This window comes from Myodes glareolus, chromosome 11 (genome assembly GCF_982192425.1).
Source record: "Myodes glareolus chromosome 11, mMyoGla1.1, whole genome shotgun sequence".
In the NCBI taxonomy this organism is placed as follows: Eukaryota; Metazoa; Chordata; class Mammalia; order Rodentia; family Cricetidae; genus Myodes; species Myodes glareolus.
The window spans coordinates 52,313,708-52,331,430 of NC_142036.1; the positions used below are offsets into that span (position 1 = coordinate 52,313,708).

General features: G+C 45.3%; 1 protein-coding gene across 1 annotated transcript in view; it reads right to left on the reverse strand.

The window, feature by feature from the left end:
- The window catches only part of Prkch (protein kinase C eta), a 202,015-nt gene that overhangs the window by 16,923 nt on the left and 167,369 nt on the right, over nt 1-17,723 (reverse strand). The window contains exons 11-12 of the mRNA XM_048415632.3: nt 3,705-3,843; nt 2,921-3,109 (exon numbers count right to left, since the gene is read on the reverse strand). Coding sequence (XP_048271589.1) covers nt 2,921-3,109; nt 3,705-3,843 — 328 coding nt within the window. The remainder of the gene's footprint in view (nt 1-2,920; nt 3,110-3,704; nt 3,844-17,723) is intronic.

Here is a 17,723-nt window from a genome sequence, read left to right on the forward strand (position 1 = left end):
GGGCCACAGAAGGAGGCCAAGTCTTGCCATCTCCACATTCCGAGCACAAGGCATGCCAAAGATTTACCCGACACGTTTGCTGAATTGAACAGAATACAGATTTTGATCACCTAACAGAGTGTCTTCTCTCTTCGGGGTGTCAAATGCTCTCCTCAGTAGACTGATTACCATTTCTGATAGTACGGCATTGTTCTTCAGCGATTTTCATGGTTACTTTTCCACTTAAGTGCTTTGACCCTCTGTAAAATCAAGCCCCGTGTTCTCAATTGCAGAATTTAGGTTCCTCAGTTTTAGGCAGGGAGACAAAAATATAGAAAATTGCCCCAGAAATTCTCCTGGTGACTTTTTTTTTTTAATGTCAGTTTTTGTCTGACAACTTTCAGGTGTTTTTACAGTTATGTTGAGGTCAGATTCTTTGAAGGCATGAATAGGAGTATTGCTTGCTGCGTGCCTGGGAGGTTTCCATACAGTACTGAATTTAACCCTAGCAGGAGCCCTATGGGTGGGTGCCCTTTCACAGACTCTGTTTGACGCTGGAGGCCTTCAAACTTCACCACTGTCAGCCTGGATCCCTGTTCCTTACTGTGGAGATGACACCCAAGGTGGGAATAGATGTGATCTAAGGAGCTCTCTGTGGCCAACAGTATTTAGAGCAAAGGCAAAGAGAGGGAGTAACAGGATTCCCAGTCCTTCTGTAAGGAGAGGGGACACTCACCCCAGCCTGCACCTCTGAAGCTAATGAAGGCACTGGAAACTGTCTTTCCCGTCAGAACAATGAGTCTGTGAAGACATCCCTGATGACAAAGGCTAGTTACGGAAAGTATTTACTGTGTACTTACATTGAGTTTTTCCTTTTAAGGGGAAACAGTTTTAATAATTCCACGTGACTCTTAGCCTCTCTTGGTACCATTCTAGGGTCCAGAAAGTTTGGCTATAAACACTGGTGGTATGCAGCCTCTGATTTAGCTGAAGAAACAATTTCAAGAGGACCCCAGGTACCAGAATAAGACTGGGAACTTCAAAATAGGCGAGGGAAACAATTTAGAGATGCAGATTCAAGAGTCACCTAGTGAAAAATGTAAGGGGCTCTGCAAATTATTTCCTGCCCTCAGTGGTAGCATAGTGGCTTTTATAGCTTGAACTAACCTTTTTTTTTTTCCACTACAGATGTCGGGGTCTTTCTTTTATTAAACAAAACAAACAAAAAAATGTCAAAGCAGCTGCAGTAATCAGACATGACCCAGGCTCCATGAAAAGCCAATAGTAAGACGATGGTGGCTGCTGTAGGCCACAGAGCCCAGAATACCTTGAGAGTCACAAGGAACGAGATTCTGGGTGACAGCCCAACAGACTTTGCTCTGCAGCATGACGAGGCAGTGTCACCACAGCCTCTTATCAAGGTTAGCTGTGGCCAACCAAGGTGAGTTCATCTTCTTCTGCGAAGTTAAGAAAGTTCATGGCATGAGTCTGCAGAGATAAGCCTTTCTCCCTGTCTTTTCCCTCCTCCTCCTTCCCTCTAAACTGTCTAACTATTCGAATAAAGTGTTCTTATGAAAATCAAGCTAGACTAGAGACGTTTGGTAGAACCCTATATGGCATTAGTGCTTTCTCAGTTTGGGGAGAGGACTGTTGGCTCCTGAGCTCCTCTACTCATACCGGGAATGGTGGCACACACTGACAATATTCACCTGAGAAGGGTTTGTGCAAGCTTTCCACTTTTAGTGATGCACACAATTCTCAGGGACAATCACATCTTCAGTCCCAGCATGCAGGGACCTGCACAGATATTCTCAAAACAGCAATGATTGTAAATCTGGAGCATCTTGGAGGGGACAAGGCTTTCACACGGCAGCTAAAATTTACCAAACTTGTTTTTTTGTTTCAAACCCATATAAAGAATATCTAACATCACAAAAGTAAATGAACTAAATATAAGTTGATAACACTCATGGGATAAAAGTCCATAGAGATCCCATAAACATTATTCAACAGAGGGTGTTTGGCTCTAATTTTCACTGAAGTGTATATTTTAAAATTAACTTTTATATCTCTCTGCATGTAGTAGGTGACAATATACGTTTTGAATTCAGCTAATGTGGTTATACTGCTTTATTTTCAATCTAAGGGCATCAAATCCATGTTCTTCCTTTTATTTACTTATTTATTTGTTTGCTTGTTTATTTTTGGTTTTTCAAGACAGGGTTTCTCTGTAGCTTTAGTGCCTGTCCTGGAACTAGCTCTGTAGACCAGGCTGACCTCAGACTCACAGAGATCCACCTGCCTCTGCCTCCCAGGTACTGGGATTAAAGGCATGCGCCACCACTGTCCGACTCCATATCTTTCTTACTTCAAAGTAACACATGGGCATAGGAGTTTGATGTATTAACAACAAAAGAAAACTTTCTCACGATGGCACCTTGTCATATTAGACCAGAAACCTGAGTTTGGCATTTGGTCTTGCGTAAAAAGCTGACATGGTGGCCCAAAGCTCTAGGGAGGTTTTGAAGCAACACCCCACTCCTCTTTCAGCTCTGAGCGGAAGTCTCCTCTGTCCTGGTCCTTGGACATTGTCAACAGAATCACAACTGACTGGAACTGACTCTCACTTGCTCTGGTGTGGCCTGAATACATGAAGCAAGTGTCTCATTTCACTTAGACTCAGCCATAAGTGCTAGAAACAAACACTTAACTTTTGGCAACGCCCCCCCCCCATTGCCTGTTGATACTGAAGTTGTCCCAGAATTAATGGTGTAGGAGGAAAACAGGCCGAGAGAAATTCATGATTCTCCAGACTGAAACACAAACTTTTTTAATGGGTGGTGGCAATGTCCTAACAGACGATATTTAGAAAAGACACAGAGGCCCATGAGGCCAGCTCATTTGTAATAGGATGGAAGCTGGTTGGGCAAGTCAGACTTACAGATTTGAGGATCCCGGTGGCATCTTCGTGGAGCCAGGTAGGGTAGACAACTTCATCATTTAGGATGGCCTCGAAAAGGTCGTCTTCGTTCTCCGCCTCAAAGGGGGCGTGCCCACACAGCATCTCATAGAGCAACACACCCATGGCCCACCAGTCCACTGCAGGTCCATAGAGCATCTCCTGCAGGATCTGTGCAAAGGAGACGGTGTGAGAGGTGCCTCGTGCATGTGCTTAACAAAGGTAGTCTTCATGACTAGGGAATAGGAGATGATAGTAAAACGAAAAAGCAAATCTCTTGGGCTGGCGTGAACGCTTCATTCATCGCTAGAGAGCATGAGCTTAGACGCCTTCTCTTCTAAGTGGCCCAGAATGTATGACTTGCTAGACAATGACGGATACATATTCAAAACAGGACTGGCTTGGAAGTATCTAATGTGGAGGGGGAAAGGACACTAGGTTCATTCCTCTGTAGGGAAGAGATACAACTCCTTTCCTTTAGATTTGCTACAGGGACTAGAATTGAATCACTGGGTAGAGATTAAAGAGCAGAATAAATAGCCATTAAAGTGTCAATCAAAAAATCATAATATTTTTAAACCCTGATTTAGACTAATTGTGGACATTTTCAATGACCGTTCATTCAATGAGCTGCGTGTATGAGAGCGGAGGTGTTAGCTTCCTTACTCCCTGCGATGCTGTAGCACATAATAGCAGCTGGTTGTATTTCCAGTCAGGACTAAGCAGAACTCAGATTTCAAAAGACACACCAGGCAGGTGCACTCACCTCTGGAGCAATATAGTCGGGTGTGCCACAGAAGGTGGCTGTGGTGACCCCATTGCAAATCCCCTCCTTGCACATCCCAAAGTCGGCCAGCTTACAGTGACCTTCGTGGTCCAACAGCACATTGTCCAGTTTCAAGTCCCTGAAAGAAACCAAGACCAGCGTGTGACAGGCAGCCAGAGTACAGCGGCTACGTGAGCTTTCGGGACATCCGAAAACATTGCGGAACAAGCTGCTTTGTGTTTTGGGGATTTAAAAAGAAAATGTACACCAGCTCTCAGAATATGCCACAGGGGGGCTAGAAGACAAGAAGATGAGTCCGCATGAATGGCTAACCACATAGGTACTGAGGGTAGAATGTGACATTCGAGACTTGCCAGGTAGTTAGTAACCCTAAGAAATCCACCTGCCAGCACCCCATCTTCCACATGAGGTCCCATTCTGTCCATCGGTGTTCACTCAGTGATCATTCATGGAACGAGTGGCGGCTGTGTGCCAGGGACTGCGACAGGTACTCAGGGTGTGATCATCACAGCTGCGGGTGGTGTGGACCTGCCAGTCCTGTGCACCCAAGGAAAATCAGGAAGGTTCGGAGTTTGAAGTCTGATTGGGCAACATCGTGAATTCACTGCCAGCTTGGGCTCTAGCGTGACACCACGTACGTCTCAAAAATACTCACAAGGTGCTCACAATGTAAGAGGGGCAAACATGTGATAGACCTTCAGCTCCAGTCAGAGAGGGATCTGGTTAGCTTGGTTCACTGCTATGCCTAGCACTGAGTCCTTAATAAATGTTTGCTAATCATATGGTGGGGGGAGGGGAGAAGAAGAAAGAGGAAAAGGGTGGGGGAGAGAGGAGGGAGAGAGCATGTCACATGCACACAAATAAGAAATCAATCCCTCTATAATATCAGGGAGACAGCAGAAATGGAAGCTCACTATTGTGAGAGAAACAAGTCAGAAAATGAATTCCTTCCACTAGGCAGAAAGGTACAGCTTCACAGTAGAAAAACTGAGCCAGTTTCCCGGGCTAAGGGGAGGATGTGAGAAGGCTGTGGTGGCAGGTCTCAGCAGGTGCCGGGCGGCAGGTAAGTGGACTCAGAAGACCACACACTGAAGTGCAGCCAGCAGGAGAACACAGAGCCCCGAAGAGAACACCCAGGCTGGAGAGAAAGCCAGGTCTTTAAAGCTATGACAGACTAGGGCCATGTGAAGGAATTTTTTTTTTTTTCTCTAGACAGGGTTTCTCTGTGTAGCTTTGGTACCTGTCCTGGAACTCGCTCTTGCTACTTAGTTACTACTTCGAAGACAAGCAGCAGCTTAGTTAGGGAGTAACAGGTACCCTGCAGAAGAGGAAAAAATCAGCTAGCAGCCTTTGGAATGTCTAGGGGAAGGCTGACACCTTAAGTCAGTGGGTGGGGTGGGGTGGGGGTGGGAGGTGGAGGAAGGGCAGAGGAAGCAGAGGCTTTGTGAAGTGCAATCAGCAATCAGATGAGGTGACCCAGGAAACAGCAGGACAGTCCCCACCCCACTGACTATGTGAGTACATACCAGGTCACAGAAGGCCCAGACAGTGGGGATCTCAGATAAAGGCCCTTTCTGCCGTCTCCCAACCTCTTAGAGAAGAAGCCACTGCAGGGAAGTGGATTGTATGGTAAAAACCAAACCAAAACAGCCTTCAGTGTAGGCAGGCGCGCCTCTCATCTCCAGGCTGACAACAGTTATCAACAGGCCAAAGCCAATAGTGTTCTAACACAGCTTCTCCTGGTACAGGTTCTAGCATCCAGCTGTCAATCACTAGCCACAGTCCGAGCATTGTTACCAAGGAAGGCTGCAGCTAGCACAGGCTGGGAAGGAGTCCTGCTGACATCACGGGTTCCTGCCACCCAGGCACAGCAGAGAGCTTGTGGGAGATGTCTACGCTTCGTTTGTGAAAGGAACGATGTGCTCAGAGGCAATCCGCAGGCCTCTGTGGGAAGGAGGGGGCATATCGAGTAGGGATGCTGCGTGACCTGGAGATTTCCTATAGCTGGAGATGTGCGGCTAACTGTCACCTAGTGCAACTACTCTAGCTTTGGGCCACTTGGTTTGGGAGCTACGCTGTCCCCTGAACTGTAGTGTCTTCAGTATATGGGGCTGATGGCTCTCTAGAGTCTTACACTCATAGTATGTTGGTCAGGGTCCTCATGGGTCTGTTTCGCAATCCCTGATCTGAGAACAGGCCACTGGGGTGGTGAGGGCTAAGGGAAATGGTTGGTCTCTGTCCAACTTGGGTCATGTTGTGGCTCAGAAGGGAGGGGGAGACAGAACTGGCATAGCCAGCTGTGGTTTCCTGTGAGCTGGCACAACCTAGCTGGTATGTCTTACAACAGTGGTCAATGGAAAATGCTCAGGAATGAAAATGATGCCCCATTTTCCCAGAATGCTTTGAGGAGAACCCAGCAGAGCTTTCTGGCTCAGGCCTTCATTCTGCTCCTGTGTTCTTGACATCTGTCTCTAGGGTCAGGGACATAAGGCCCAGGTCAGCTGAATACCCATGTGCCCACCTTGGCAAGGCAAGTTTCCTCTGCCTCTAAGCCAGTACCACCCCATTCCATACAGAAATCTCCCTTCCATAGAAGCCACTGCTTTCAGTGGGCTGTGGTTATGGATGCCATCTCCTCTCTGCCCACTCCCAGTGCCCAAAACATGAGGACAACAGTCTGACTATATACTGGACTCACAGGAGCACTGGGGGCATGGGGAATGAAGATGATACAGTTTTGTCACATGAGGGGGCCACTGCCAGGCACATGGCCTCTCCTAGCTGTCCACAGTGGCTTTTGACACAGGAGGTCTCTTTAACACCTGTCACCTGGCTCCTGTGAGGGCAACAACAAAATTCTCAGGAGGCATCCATTGGCTGAGGAGAGATCAGAAAGGAGTACAGGAGATGGCAGACTACAGGGACTGGGCCTGCAAGGTTGGCCTTGGCCACGCCTCGCACCAGCCCAGCCGCGCAGGCCTGTGTGGGCCTGAGCTCCGAACTCTCTCACTTACATTTCCAAACAAGGTTATTGGGTTTCTGAGCTTCCCTGAAGCCGTTATGCCCGCTGAAGTCCCGAAAAGGATCTTGGGCAAGAGCAACAAGTGCCGACAGAGACCCACAACGGTCTTTTACAGCTGATTGCTCAAGACGGCGTGTGACTAACGTCCCAGGTAGGAGGAGGCTTCGTAGCTTATTACTCAGCAGCTGTCATGGGCAGTAGGATTGACTAAGGACAGAAAAGTGCTTGGTCATCAGTTTGCCAGCCCTCTATGGGACAACTTTGGGGCGACACACCTGATGTGACTCATTCCGGTCATAAGATGCCCAAGGCCACAGGGGCAGGTTACACAGCTTGAACCAGACAGTTCAGTCTAATTTTAGGCATTTTCAGAACTGCATGAGTCCTGAGGAAAAAACTGTAGTGGGTTTTTATACCAGGTGCTCTCTAATAATGCAAAAACAGTCATCTCACATTAGGAGTCAAAGATGGTTCAATAGCATAAGATAAAATCCGCTCTGCCCTGAGCTCAAACAGTTCATAAAGTGGACACTCTGAAGTCTGTCTTGCTACACTAGACAGACTAATGCCAACTCTGTCTTTAGACCACTCGGTTCAGACTTTTAAAGTGGCACCCCTGATCTGACTTCTAGAAGGCTCTGTCATACACCCTGCTTTCCCTTAGCAAGACCCAAGCCTCACTCTTTTCTGGGTTTAGTTCAGTCCAGCAGCAGGTGCCAAAGAGAGAAATGGATGGATTCCAGATGCCTAACATGGGCTGCTCCGAACAATTCAGAACCTGGCTGATTCTTGGACGGGGGTAGGGGTGGGGAGAGCCATCCCATAAAACTCACTGAGACCCTTGTTCTGAAGTAAGCGAGCTGCATGACCATGTGTCACACACCTGGAGACAAAATCTAGAGGGAAAACGAGAAACCTGAGCCAAAAGTTCAAATCCTTCTTCTGACTGAAACTGGAGAAAGGAAATTGATCTGGAAGGAGAATCTCAGGGCCAGAAGGGCCTAGCAGAGCCATTGTCCCTCGGCTGGCTTGCATCCAGAAGGAAGAGTTGAATATTAAGAGGGCAGCCAAACAAACCTAGAGCTACCGAGCCATGACCAGCTGTGGTCAGCTTCCACGCTGGGAATCAACCATACTTTTATTAGAGTGAGGGGACCAAATACAAAACCATTAGACTCCAGAGCTTCTGACTTGAACCTGCAAACTGTGGAGGTCAGTTTTTGGCTTTGGAGCTTCCTCGGCTCCAGATGCCAACATATAACACAACAGCCAAACTTAACACAGCTACACGATGAAGATTACAAGTTCACACAGGGCAGAGGCTGAGATCCTAAGATGCCAAGCACACAATGCCAGCTCACCAGTCATTAGCTCACTGAGCGCTGGTATTTAATAGCTGAAGCTTTTGTCTGGCATGCAAAGGCAGGGAGGCAGAGTTATTTTATCCTCTCTACTCGCCTGAAAGGTACATTGTTCTTGCCGGGTAAGCAGGGTTACTTAAAATGCCCACAGTAGTTTCAGAGAGAATTCCCAAGTGGGCTGAGGACAAAGAAGATTCAGAAATTGGATTTATTTTGTTTCCACCCTGAGCTATCCCCCAGAGAACTGAAACAGAATGGCGTTGAGTTCTTGCTCAGTTCACTAGACTCAGTTGTCCCTCCAAAAGAAATAAAGGAAGTGTGGGGGGAACTGGCTGCTGAATAAGAATGAACCTGGGAGGCTATTCACAGGCAGTGTATATTCACTATTTGCAATGTGGTTTTTTTTTCTATTTGTGGATGAAATTGTCAAATACAGGTGGAAGCACAGGGGCTTCTGTACTACAGCTCCAGCCTCACACTGCACCAGCTGCAGCTCCCAGCGGCAGGCCCCATCTTGTCCCGTTGGTGCGTCTTCTCACTTCCTGCTGACCCATCTCTTTCCTGATTATCATGTAGCAAATCCAATACACCAACTCACTTGTCTGGACTCTATTATTTGAATCAAAATGATGATTATTTAATAAAATAAAACATTGAGTCCAGTTATCTTAAAATAATTGATAGTGAATTGTTCTCCAACATTCTGTTTTTTGTTGCTCATTTGGTGTGTGTGTGTGTGTGTGTGTGTGTGTGTGTGTGTTTGAGAGAGAGAGAAAGAAACTGAGATCTGTGGGCCTGAAAAACGTTTTTGTGAATAATCAGAATTAACAGCACTATAAGTGACAAATACATGCCCATCAAATGCTATGCGCTTTATATGTGCTAACTTATTTTATCCTCAAAGCACCCCTTTGAAGTAGGCTTTTCCCCATGAACCTCCAGCTAGCCAGGGGAAAGGGCAGGATTGGAACCCGGGACTGCTCCCTCCTATGTAATGGGGCTACTGGTCCCCTCTTAGGACCCTGCTCCTGAGAAGACATCACTTGTGGTAATAAAGAACCATCTGAGAGAATCGATCAACATCCTGATTGACAAAGTGGCTACTTTATTCACACCAGGGTAAACTGTGCCATTAACATTCTGTAGACAGCCTTCTGCGTTTTGGCTTGTGCAGAAGGAAAGAGTGCAGTGGGTTTCGGGTCATCCAAGCTTGAGGGTGCATAGCAATATCTCCCCACTATTCAAGATGCAGAAGATGATCCGCTACCCTCTTCTGAGGAGGCTGGTGTGCTGGTGTTAACAGCTGGTGTTTGCCGAGAGCGTGGATTTGGGTTATTTTCTTAATTTCAAAACAAAGTCGGTTAGGGTTGGCTGAGTTTTCAGTGTCTGGCTTTAGATTTGAAAACTTTTTTAAAGCAAGATTATTATGTTAACTTGGTGAGTGCATTTTGAAACATCACTGAAATAGCAAAAGAGGAAAACTTGATTTTGGCATTAGATGAGAGTGCCTATCAGGTGCCATTCACTCTCCCTTCACCCACCCACTCTCTGAGCATTGTCCAGGGCTCCGAATCCAACAGTAAGCAAAGAGCACTGCTGTCCTCAGATCTGGCGCGCGCGCGCGCGAGAGAGAGAGAGAGAGAGAGAGAGAGAGAAAGAGAGAGAGAGGCAGACAATCAGATAAGCAGCAGCTAAGATTCTAATTAGGACGTGTGATGAGTGAGTCGAAGAGAAACACAGAAGTATGAAAGCAGAGGAAAGCGACAGGGGCTGAGGGTGAAGGTTATGAACCAAGAGAGGAGAGAAAAGCACGGCGCGAGGGTGGGGAGAACTCTAGGAGGTGCTGGGTTACTTGTTACAATCCAACAAGACAGACTAGTGGGCCTGGAATCTTGGGAAGGGGACTGGGCAGGAAGGAATCGTGAGATCCCAGGAGCCAGATGAGGTAGGGTCCAGAGAGGCACTGAATCTTTACCCAAGAGTAAGAGAAGAAGCTACTCAAAGCCCAACGCAGAACACAAGTGGTACAGGGTTGGTGATTTTACAATCTCAATCTTGGATGACCATCTCAGACGTGGATTAGGGAGGACGAAAGGAAAGCTAAAGAGATCAGTAAGGAAGAGACTGGAGTGTTGAAAGGAAAGAAAACTGATGATGGCGTGGATTGGGGCTGGGGGAGCGGGTACAGAGAGCGGAGTAAATTGTGAACAGTTGTGTGTGTAGATGAGAAGGGGGTTTTTCGGTGGAGAGGTAGGAGTTAATGCAGAGAGATGGCAGCCCGTATCGACTCACAGGAATTGTGGTGGAAATGGTTGTTGTTTTAGATCCCAAAGCAGAAATGGTTAGGGGCACCTGAATACACATGGCTAACATCTGGCGGAAAGAGCCTGTCGCTCTTTGAGGGGATGAACTCACTCACCTGAGAGAGGGATGAAGGAAGAGGACCTAGGAAAGCTAAGGAGAGTGTCCTCAGTGGAGCCGGCTGCTCTCTTTCCACACTGAGATCACAAGGACCACAACTGAGGTTTGGGAAGTGGGGCCCAGTGCTCTGCCTCTATGTGGGGTCGTTTAGAGTCCTGCTAAGATGCCACCAGTCATGATGGCACACGTCTATAATTCTCTCTCTTGGAATGCTGCGGCAGGAAGAAGGCCTGGAGCTTGAGGCCAGCCTCAAAACACAGTAACAAAAAATCAAAATAAAACCACAAAACCAAAAATGACTAACCCAAAGCAACAAAAAGATCTTCAAATCTACATTCACAGGCACCCAGTGTCTCCAGCTAGGCTTGCTATCTCCCTGCGTGGTGTTGTTGGTCTTTGTGACCACAAACAGACATATTTTATTTTACAAAGATGTTTGTTACTTCATCATGTTTAATAACACTATTTGGAAACTAGCTAACGTATTGTCTACTAATAGTGGAATGACAAAATAATAATATATTTTTATTACGGAAATTTGTGAAGATAACCAATGTTTTATAAGACTAAGAATGCGGAGAAATACTTGTAATAGGATTTCTATGCCTTTTGAAAATATTTTTTTATTTTTCTGATTTTCAAATTTTTCTATTCCTGAAAAAAAATTTACGGGGGAAGGATGATGGTTTTATATTCCTATAGCCTTTTCCTTCCCAGGCTTTATCACATGGTACCATGAAGTGATCTGTTTTTCTCATTCAGCAAATGTCTGGCAGGGATTTACACAAGCCGAGGGTCTGTCTCATTCTCCATGACAGGCTTGAATAATTTGTTTCTCAGAGAAACCATAGCGGGACTCAACTCTTCCCTACAGATATTTCAATTGTTTAAATTTTATTTTATTTTTGCTCCTTGAAATTGTGATGCTGAAGACATTACTTACACATTGAGCATTTTAGATAATATTTTCATATAGAGATATGTCAAAAAAAGAAGTTTAATATTTAATGACTGTCATTTTTCCTGCTTATCCACATTTTATCCATTTTGAAACTTGAGCTGTTTTTCTTTTGGATTATGTGAAGATGTTCTTTACATATTGTGGGTAGCAATAATTTGGTTATATTGGTGGTAAATACTACTGTCTAGGTTGCTTTTTAAGTCTTGTGTACAGTAACTGTCATATTTTCATGTAGTCAGATCTTTGCACACCTCATTCGTAGTGTCTGGGTTCTGTGAAATAGTCACAGTCTGATGTAAGTGTGAGAGGGATGTAAAACTGCACTTCCAACAAGGTCCTAATTCCACTATGATTGTGGGTGTTGTAGAAAGAAAGAGCGGACATGGCAGGAAAGGGGCAATACAAGAGACAGATTAGAAACCTCCTTCCTGTCTGCGCAGGAAGGTTTGCTTCCCTTTACTCTACTTCTAAGTAAAGTCTTTCAGGGCCTTGTTGTCTATTTCTCTCACTTCTGTGCTGTTTAGGGCCATGATTTCTAACACAGGACTAAAGGAAAAATGGCCACTGGCAGGTTTGCTAAGGGTCTCATTGGGAAGAGACTGCAAAGGCATATTTATTTTAAATGTTATTTCCTGAGTGGGCCGCAGTTTTGTGGCTCTTAGGATCCTGAACCTGTCGTCATAGACTCCTTCCTTGACCACTGACGCTATCTAGGGTCCACAGTACACACAGTCATCACAGGTGTTGATTATATTTCCTTTAGCTCCACAGTGTGTCCCTGCAATCTGAACCAAATAAAGTGTGAAGAGGAGGCCCTTCAGATCAATACTCCTAACCATTCACCAGGTCCCGTACTTATCCTGATGCTTTTAGGAGCCATCTATGGGAATATCTCCTTGACAGTGAGAACCTGCTATGTGAACTCGCACCATTAGGAGTGCAGAGCTCCTCCTCCAGTGAATGACGTCAGACATTTTCACCCAGTCCCGGTTTCCTCCTGCCCCTTTCCACCTCCTTCCAACAGCTACACGGGATGGGAAATTATGACAGTGGCTTCTGTGTGAGCTGGGGTTCTATACCCTCTTTTAGACGGGGCCAGTGACTCAGAAATGAATTCCTGTAGACCCAGTGTTGGTCTCCATCCAGCCATAAGAAGCCGGCTTCCCTGATAGGCAGGCAGTGTGTTGCCGCCTTTACCGCTGTGTACACAGAGAACCAACTTAAACTTGATCAAAGGATGGAGAGCCCCCGCCCCGCACCTTGTCTCACAGTAGGAAAAAGCAATCATTAAAACAAGAGGACACGACTTTACAAATGTCTGTCGTCACAGACTTTTCTTAGAATGAGCAAATAAAGAGTCATCAGCTGACAGTTGAGACTTACAAAATGTTTTCAGCCTTCCACTTCCCTCCACCAACCCAAAGTCCCCCAGGACTGAAATTCCCTGGCTAAACCAACGCAAATTTATTTAGTAGCTCTTTACAGTACTTGTATTTTGTGTTTGCCAAGAAAACCTCCCTCTTGACTCTCCTTGCCAAGATGCCTCTTACATGACACCTGGCAGTGTTTAATTTGTAGACAAGCCCGGAATGGAGCAGAGCGGTGGGTCGGGGGGCTCAGGCAGACATTGGGAAGTGTTTGGTCATGGGTGGCAAGGGGCCTCCTGGCTGCTGGACCTAGCTCTAAGGACACAGGCGAATGGAACCAATACTGCACGTGGGCTTGCTAGTTCAGAGAAGATGAAGGGCTTACAAACTCCATTCTTTGGGCTCTCCTAGTACAGCTGATGCACAGAAAACCATGTTTGTGTGGCTGTACTTTCTGGCCACAGAAATTCAACAAAGAAAAAATTTCTTACAGTGAATTTCCCAAAAGACAAGAGTTCAAACAGCTTGAAAGACACAGGGCTGGAGGGATTCCGGGAGTCCAGCGGGAGGATGGTGTGGACAACTGTCTACCTGTCTGGCTGCTTCCTGGGCAAGTACATGAAGAGAACAGAAAGAATGACTTCCACTGGTACAGCATCAGAACTAGGTTCTCTATTTACCAAAAAGCTCCTACTCACAATCAGAGAGCCTTTAGAGCAGGGAAGGCCAGGAGCAGATTAGCTGGAAACACAGTACCCATACTGAGAAAAGGATTCATAGAGTGAACTCAGCAGTCGGGCATGGTGGCGCAGCTACTTGGGATTCAGACAGGAGAATCACAAGTTTAAGGCTTGTCTGGACTACAGAGTGAGTTTCAAGGACAGCCTAGGCAATTTAGTGAGACCCCATCTCCAAATGAAAAGTAGAAGGACCAGGGGATGCAGCTCGGTGACAGAGGACTTACCTAGCATGCGCAGAGCCCTGGGGCTTCAATTCTCCTTATTGAAAACATAACAAAATTCCAATTTTGTGTGTATGTGTGTGTGGAATCCCTGTTGCCTTGGCGGACATATGTGTGAAGGCCAGTCAGATGTCCACCTCAAGTATAACTTCTCAGGAACACTCTACTTGGTTTTCTTGAGACAAGGTCTCCCACCAGGACCTCCTTACTCCACTCTTCCCCCAACCCCTAGAAGTGCTATCACAAGCACGTGCCAACAACACATCTGGCTGTTTCAGTGGGGGTTGGAGGAACTGAACTCAGGCTCACATGCTTGTACAGCAAACCCTTTACCAACTGAACTATATCTCAGGCCTAACAAAAGCTATAAACGTTGGAGGGCTCCAAGAGTAGAGGCGAGCTATCAGCATTATTACTGCTATTAGCAAGGGGGTAGGGGCTTTGACTTCCTGCTGACTGGAAAGAGCCACATAACTGGACTGTGGATGAAAGAACATGAATAGATACATATGGGATCTACAACTCATAAAAAATGTTTTTAAGATTGGGTGGAGTGATGTTCAAGGACTAGATATTAGCTGCTCTTGCTAAAAAAGAAAAGTTAGCTTCCTGTTAATGTATGTTAATACGTTCCACTGTAAGCACCCCATTGTCTATAAGCATCCTATTGCATCCTGTTTAGTATCAAATACACACAACAAAATTTATTTTAAAAAATAAATACGTGAAGGGTGAGGTGCTATCTTGACCTGTCTCCTTCCGGTTCATTCCTTCTGACAGACACACAGAACTTGTCTTACAGGAGAGCCCCAACAGGCCTCATCAGCACCAACACTGGTCCTCTGAAGATGTTCAGTTGACGGGAGATAGACATGTACTTTCCTGGCCAGTGCTAGAACGTCTCTTTGGCTTAGAGAAAGCAAGCCGAGAAAGGACAGCCATTTTCTGTCTAGTCCTGTTGCCTTATATGGTGCAGTAGGGGTATGTGTCTTACAGGAAGTGGGGAGAGCCTCCAGGTCCAGCCTCTGGAGGGGAGATAGTGAATGCTTTTGCCAATGGGCTAAACATAACACTTTGCCAGGATTAGCATTGGAAATTAGTATAGGAAAACGTGGCGGGGGCATCCTTCCAACAAGCACACTTAGGCAGCTTCAGCAGCCCTCTTCCTTCTGGTTACCTGCTATCCCCATCAAAATAAGCCTGAACCATCTAAACAGAAGTCTGAGACACCCAAGAGGAGACCTGTCGTTTAGGACCAATCTGAGGTCCTGGGAGTTAAACACTTCACTGTTAAATTCTGGATTATACTCAATATTCCTTTGTCCTCTGTGTTTTGCCTAAAAATAAAAACTCTCAATTACTCTAAGTGGATTATAGACTCCAAGGTCACCTTGGAGTTTCTCTATTATTATTATTTTTTTTTTAGATCATCTCTACAGTAAGGACACACAGGAGAGAGAGGCGGGGAAGCGGGGGGGGGGGACGCACACTTAGGACACTAGCTAATGGTGGTCTCCTATCAAAGCAAAATGGATAGAAGACATTGAATTTTCCCTAAGAAATTCCCGCTGGGAAACTTTGCTAACAGTTTCTGTTTCCAGCACTTGGTTTTGCAAAGAGTCCAGTTTTCCCAAAAGAGCCAGTTAGCTGTTTATTCTTTAAATACCTGACACTAGTCAAAGAAAGTGTCCAGTTCTGTCAAAGTTCTTAATAAAAAAAAAATGTAGTGAATGTCTGCATTTGCGTTGTCACAGTTTCCTGAACCTTAGAAGCACGTAGCAATCAGAGACCAGGAAGTTTCACTTTTTAGCTTATGTCTTAGCTTTAGTTCAGAGTCCCACTGCCTGCCTCTAAGCAACAGCAGCGGGCAGAGAGACGTTTTGAGAAAGGACTAACGTCTTTCTTGTCTACATGCTTGAGTAATCTTCGCACAGTAATAACGGCTGGATGAGTTTGGTCAATTTCCTCAGCACTTCAGTCTCTTTATTACAGTCCCAAGGCTGCAAGACTCTAGCAGACTGTAGTCTAAACAGCCACCAACCCACGATGTCATAAGGAACCTCTACAGGGACACTACTGGTCCCCAGGTACAGTACTCAGGAAAGTTATATCTTTTCACAAATAGAAGGTTCAACAGAACGTTGACATTTATTCTTTGATCACTTCATACATGTGTGTAATAATTTTTAGTTCTTCTTGCTACCGAATGTAGTGCTCGACATAGTGGACTTCATTATATTTTTTATACTCAAATCTTTGGTTTTGCTCATATCACTCCCTCTGTCTTCTTCCTTCCCAGTGGTCCTCCTCCTCCCTCAAACAGTCCTCCTTTTTGCCTTCATATCACACACACGCACACACACACATCATACACACGTACATATGGTTATATCTAGACTCCACCTGTGAGAGAAAATGTGGCATTTTCTCTTTCTTCTACTCATTCTTTTGTTCCCTTCTTCCCTCCAGGCCCCTCCCTCTCACCAATAATCCCTTTTATATTTTACATATTAATATTTGTATTTAAACCTAGATATATTTAAACCATGATATATGTTTTCCTGAGTCAGGTGTATTTAGCGTAACATGTTCGTTATCAGTTTCACCCCCTTTTCTGTAAACGACACCATTTCTTTCCCCATCCCAGCAGAGTAAAGCTCTGCTGTGTGGACGCACCACCTTTGCTTCAGCCTTTCATCTTTCCATGGCTGTCTGGGCAGCTTCCTCATCTGGGCGACGGGAATCATATACTCACTTAGCTCCTTCGGTCGTTTGCCAGGAGTGGCACAGCAGGATCACATAGTAGTTCCATTTTTAGTCTAGTTGAAACAGTTCCACACTGATTTCCATAGTGGCTGTACCAGTTTATTCTGCTGCCAGCAGTGGCTCATCTTCCTCCATACCCTCACCAACATCTGTTGTCATTTCTTTTCTTAACGATAGCTGCTCCAACTGTGGTGTGTGGAATCAGCTCATTGTAGTGGTATTTGGCATTTCCTTGATGACTAAAAATGCTAACGTGTTTTTCTTTTTTTATTGATTTTTATTGAGCTCTACATTTTTCTCTGCTCTCCTCCCTGACTCTCCCCTCCCCTTTAACCCTCTCCCAAGTTCTCAATGCTCCCAATTTACTCAGGAGATCTTGTCTCTTTCTACTTCCCATGTAGATTAGATCTATGTAAGTCTCTCTTAGTGTCCTCATTGTGGTGTAGGTTCTCTGGGATTGTGATATGTAGGCTTTTTTTTTTTTTGCTTTATGTTTTAAAACTACTTATGAGTGAGTACATATGATAATTGTCCTTCTGGGTCGGGATTATCTCACTCAAAATGATGTTTTCTAGCTCCATCCATTTGTCTGCAAATTTCAAGATGTCATTATTTTTTTCTGCTGTGTAGTACTTACTCCATTGTGTAAATGTACCACATTTTCCCATTGACCATTCTTTGGTCAAGGGGCATTTAGGTTGTTTCCAGGTTCTGGCTATGGCAAACAATGCTGGTATGAACATAGTTTTCCTTGTGGCACGATTGAGCATCCTTTGGATATATACCCAAAAGTGGTAATGCTGGTTCCTGAGGAAGGTTGTTTCCTAATTTTCTGAGAAATAGCCACACTGATATCCAAAAGGGCTGTACCAGCTTTCACTCTCACCAGTAATGCAGGAGTGTTCCCTTTACTCCAAAACCTCTCCAGCATAAGTTGTCATCAGTGTTTTGGATCTTGGTCATTCTAACAGGTTTAAGATAGCATCTCAGAGTTGTTTTGGTTTGCATTTCTCTGATGACTAAGGATGCTGAACATTTCTTTAAGTATCTTTCAGCCATTTTAGATTCCTCTGTTGAGAGTTCTCTGTTTAGGTCTGTACTCCTTTTTTTTTTTATTGGATTATTTGTTCTTTTGATGA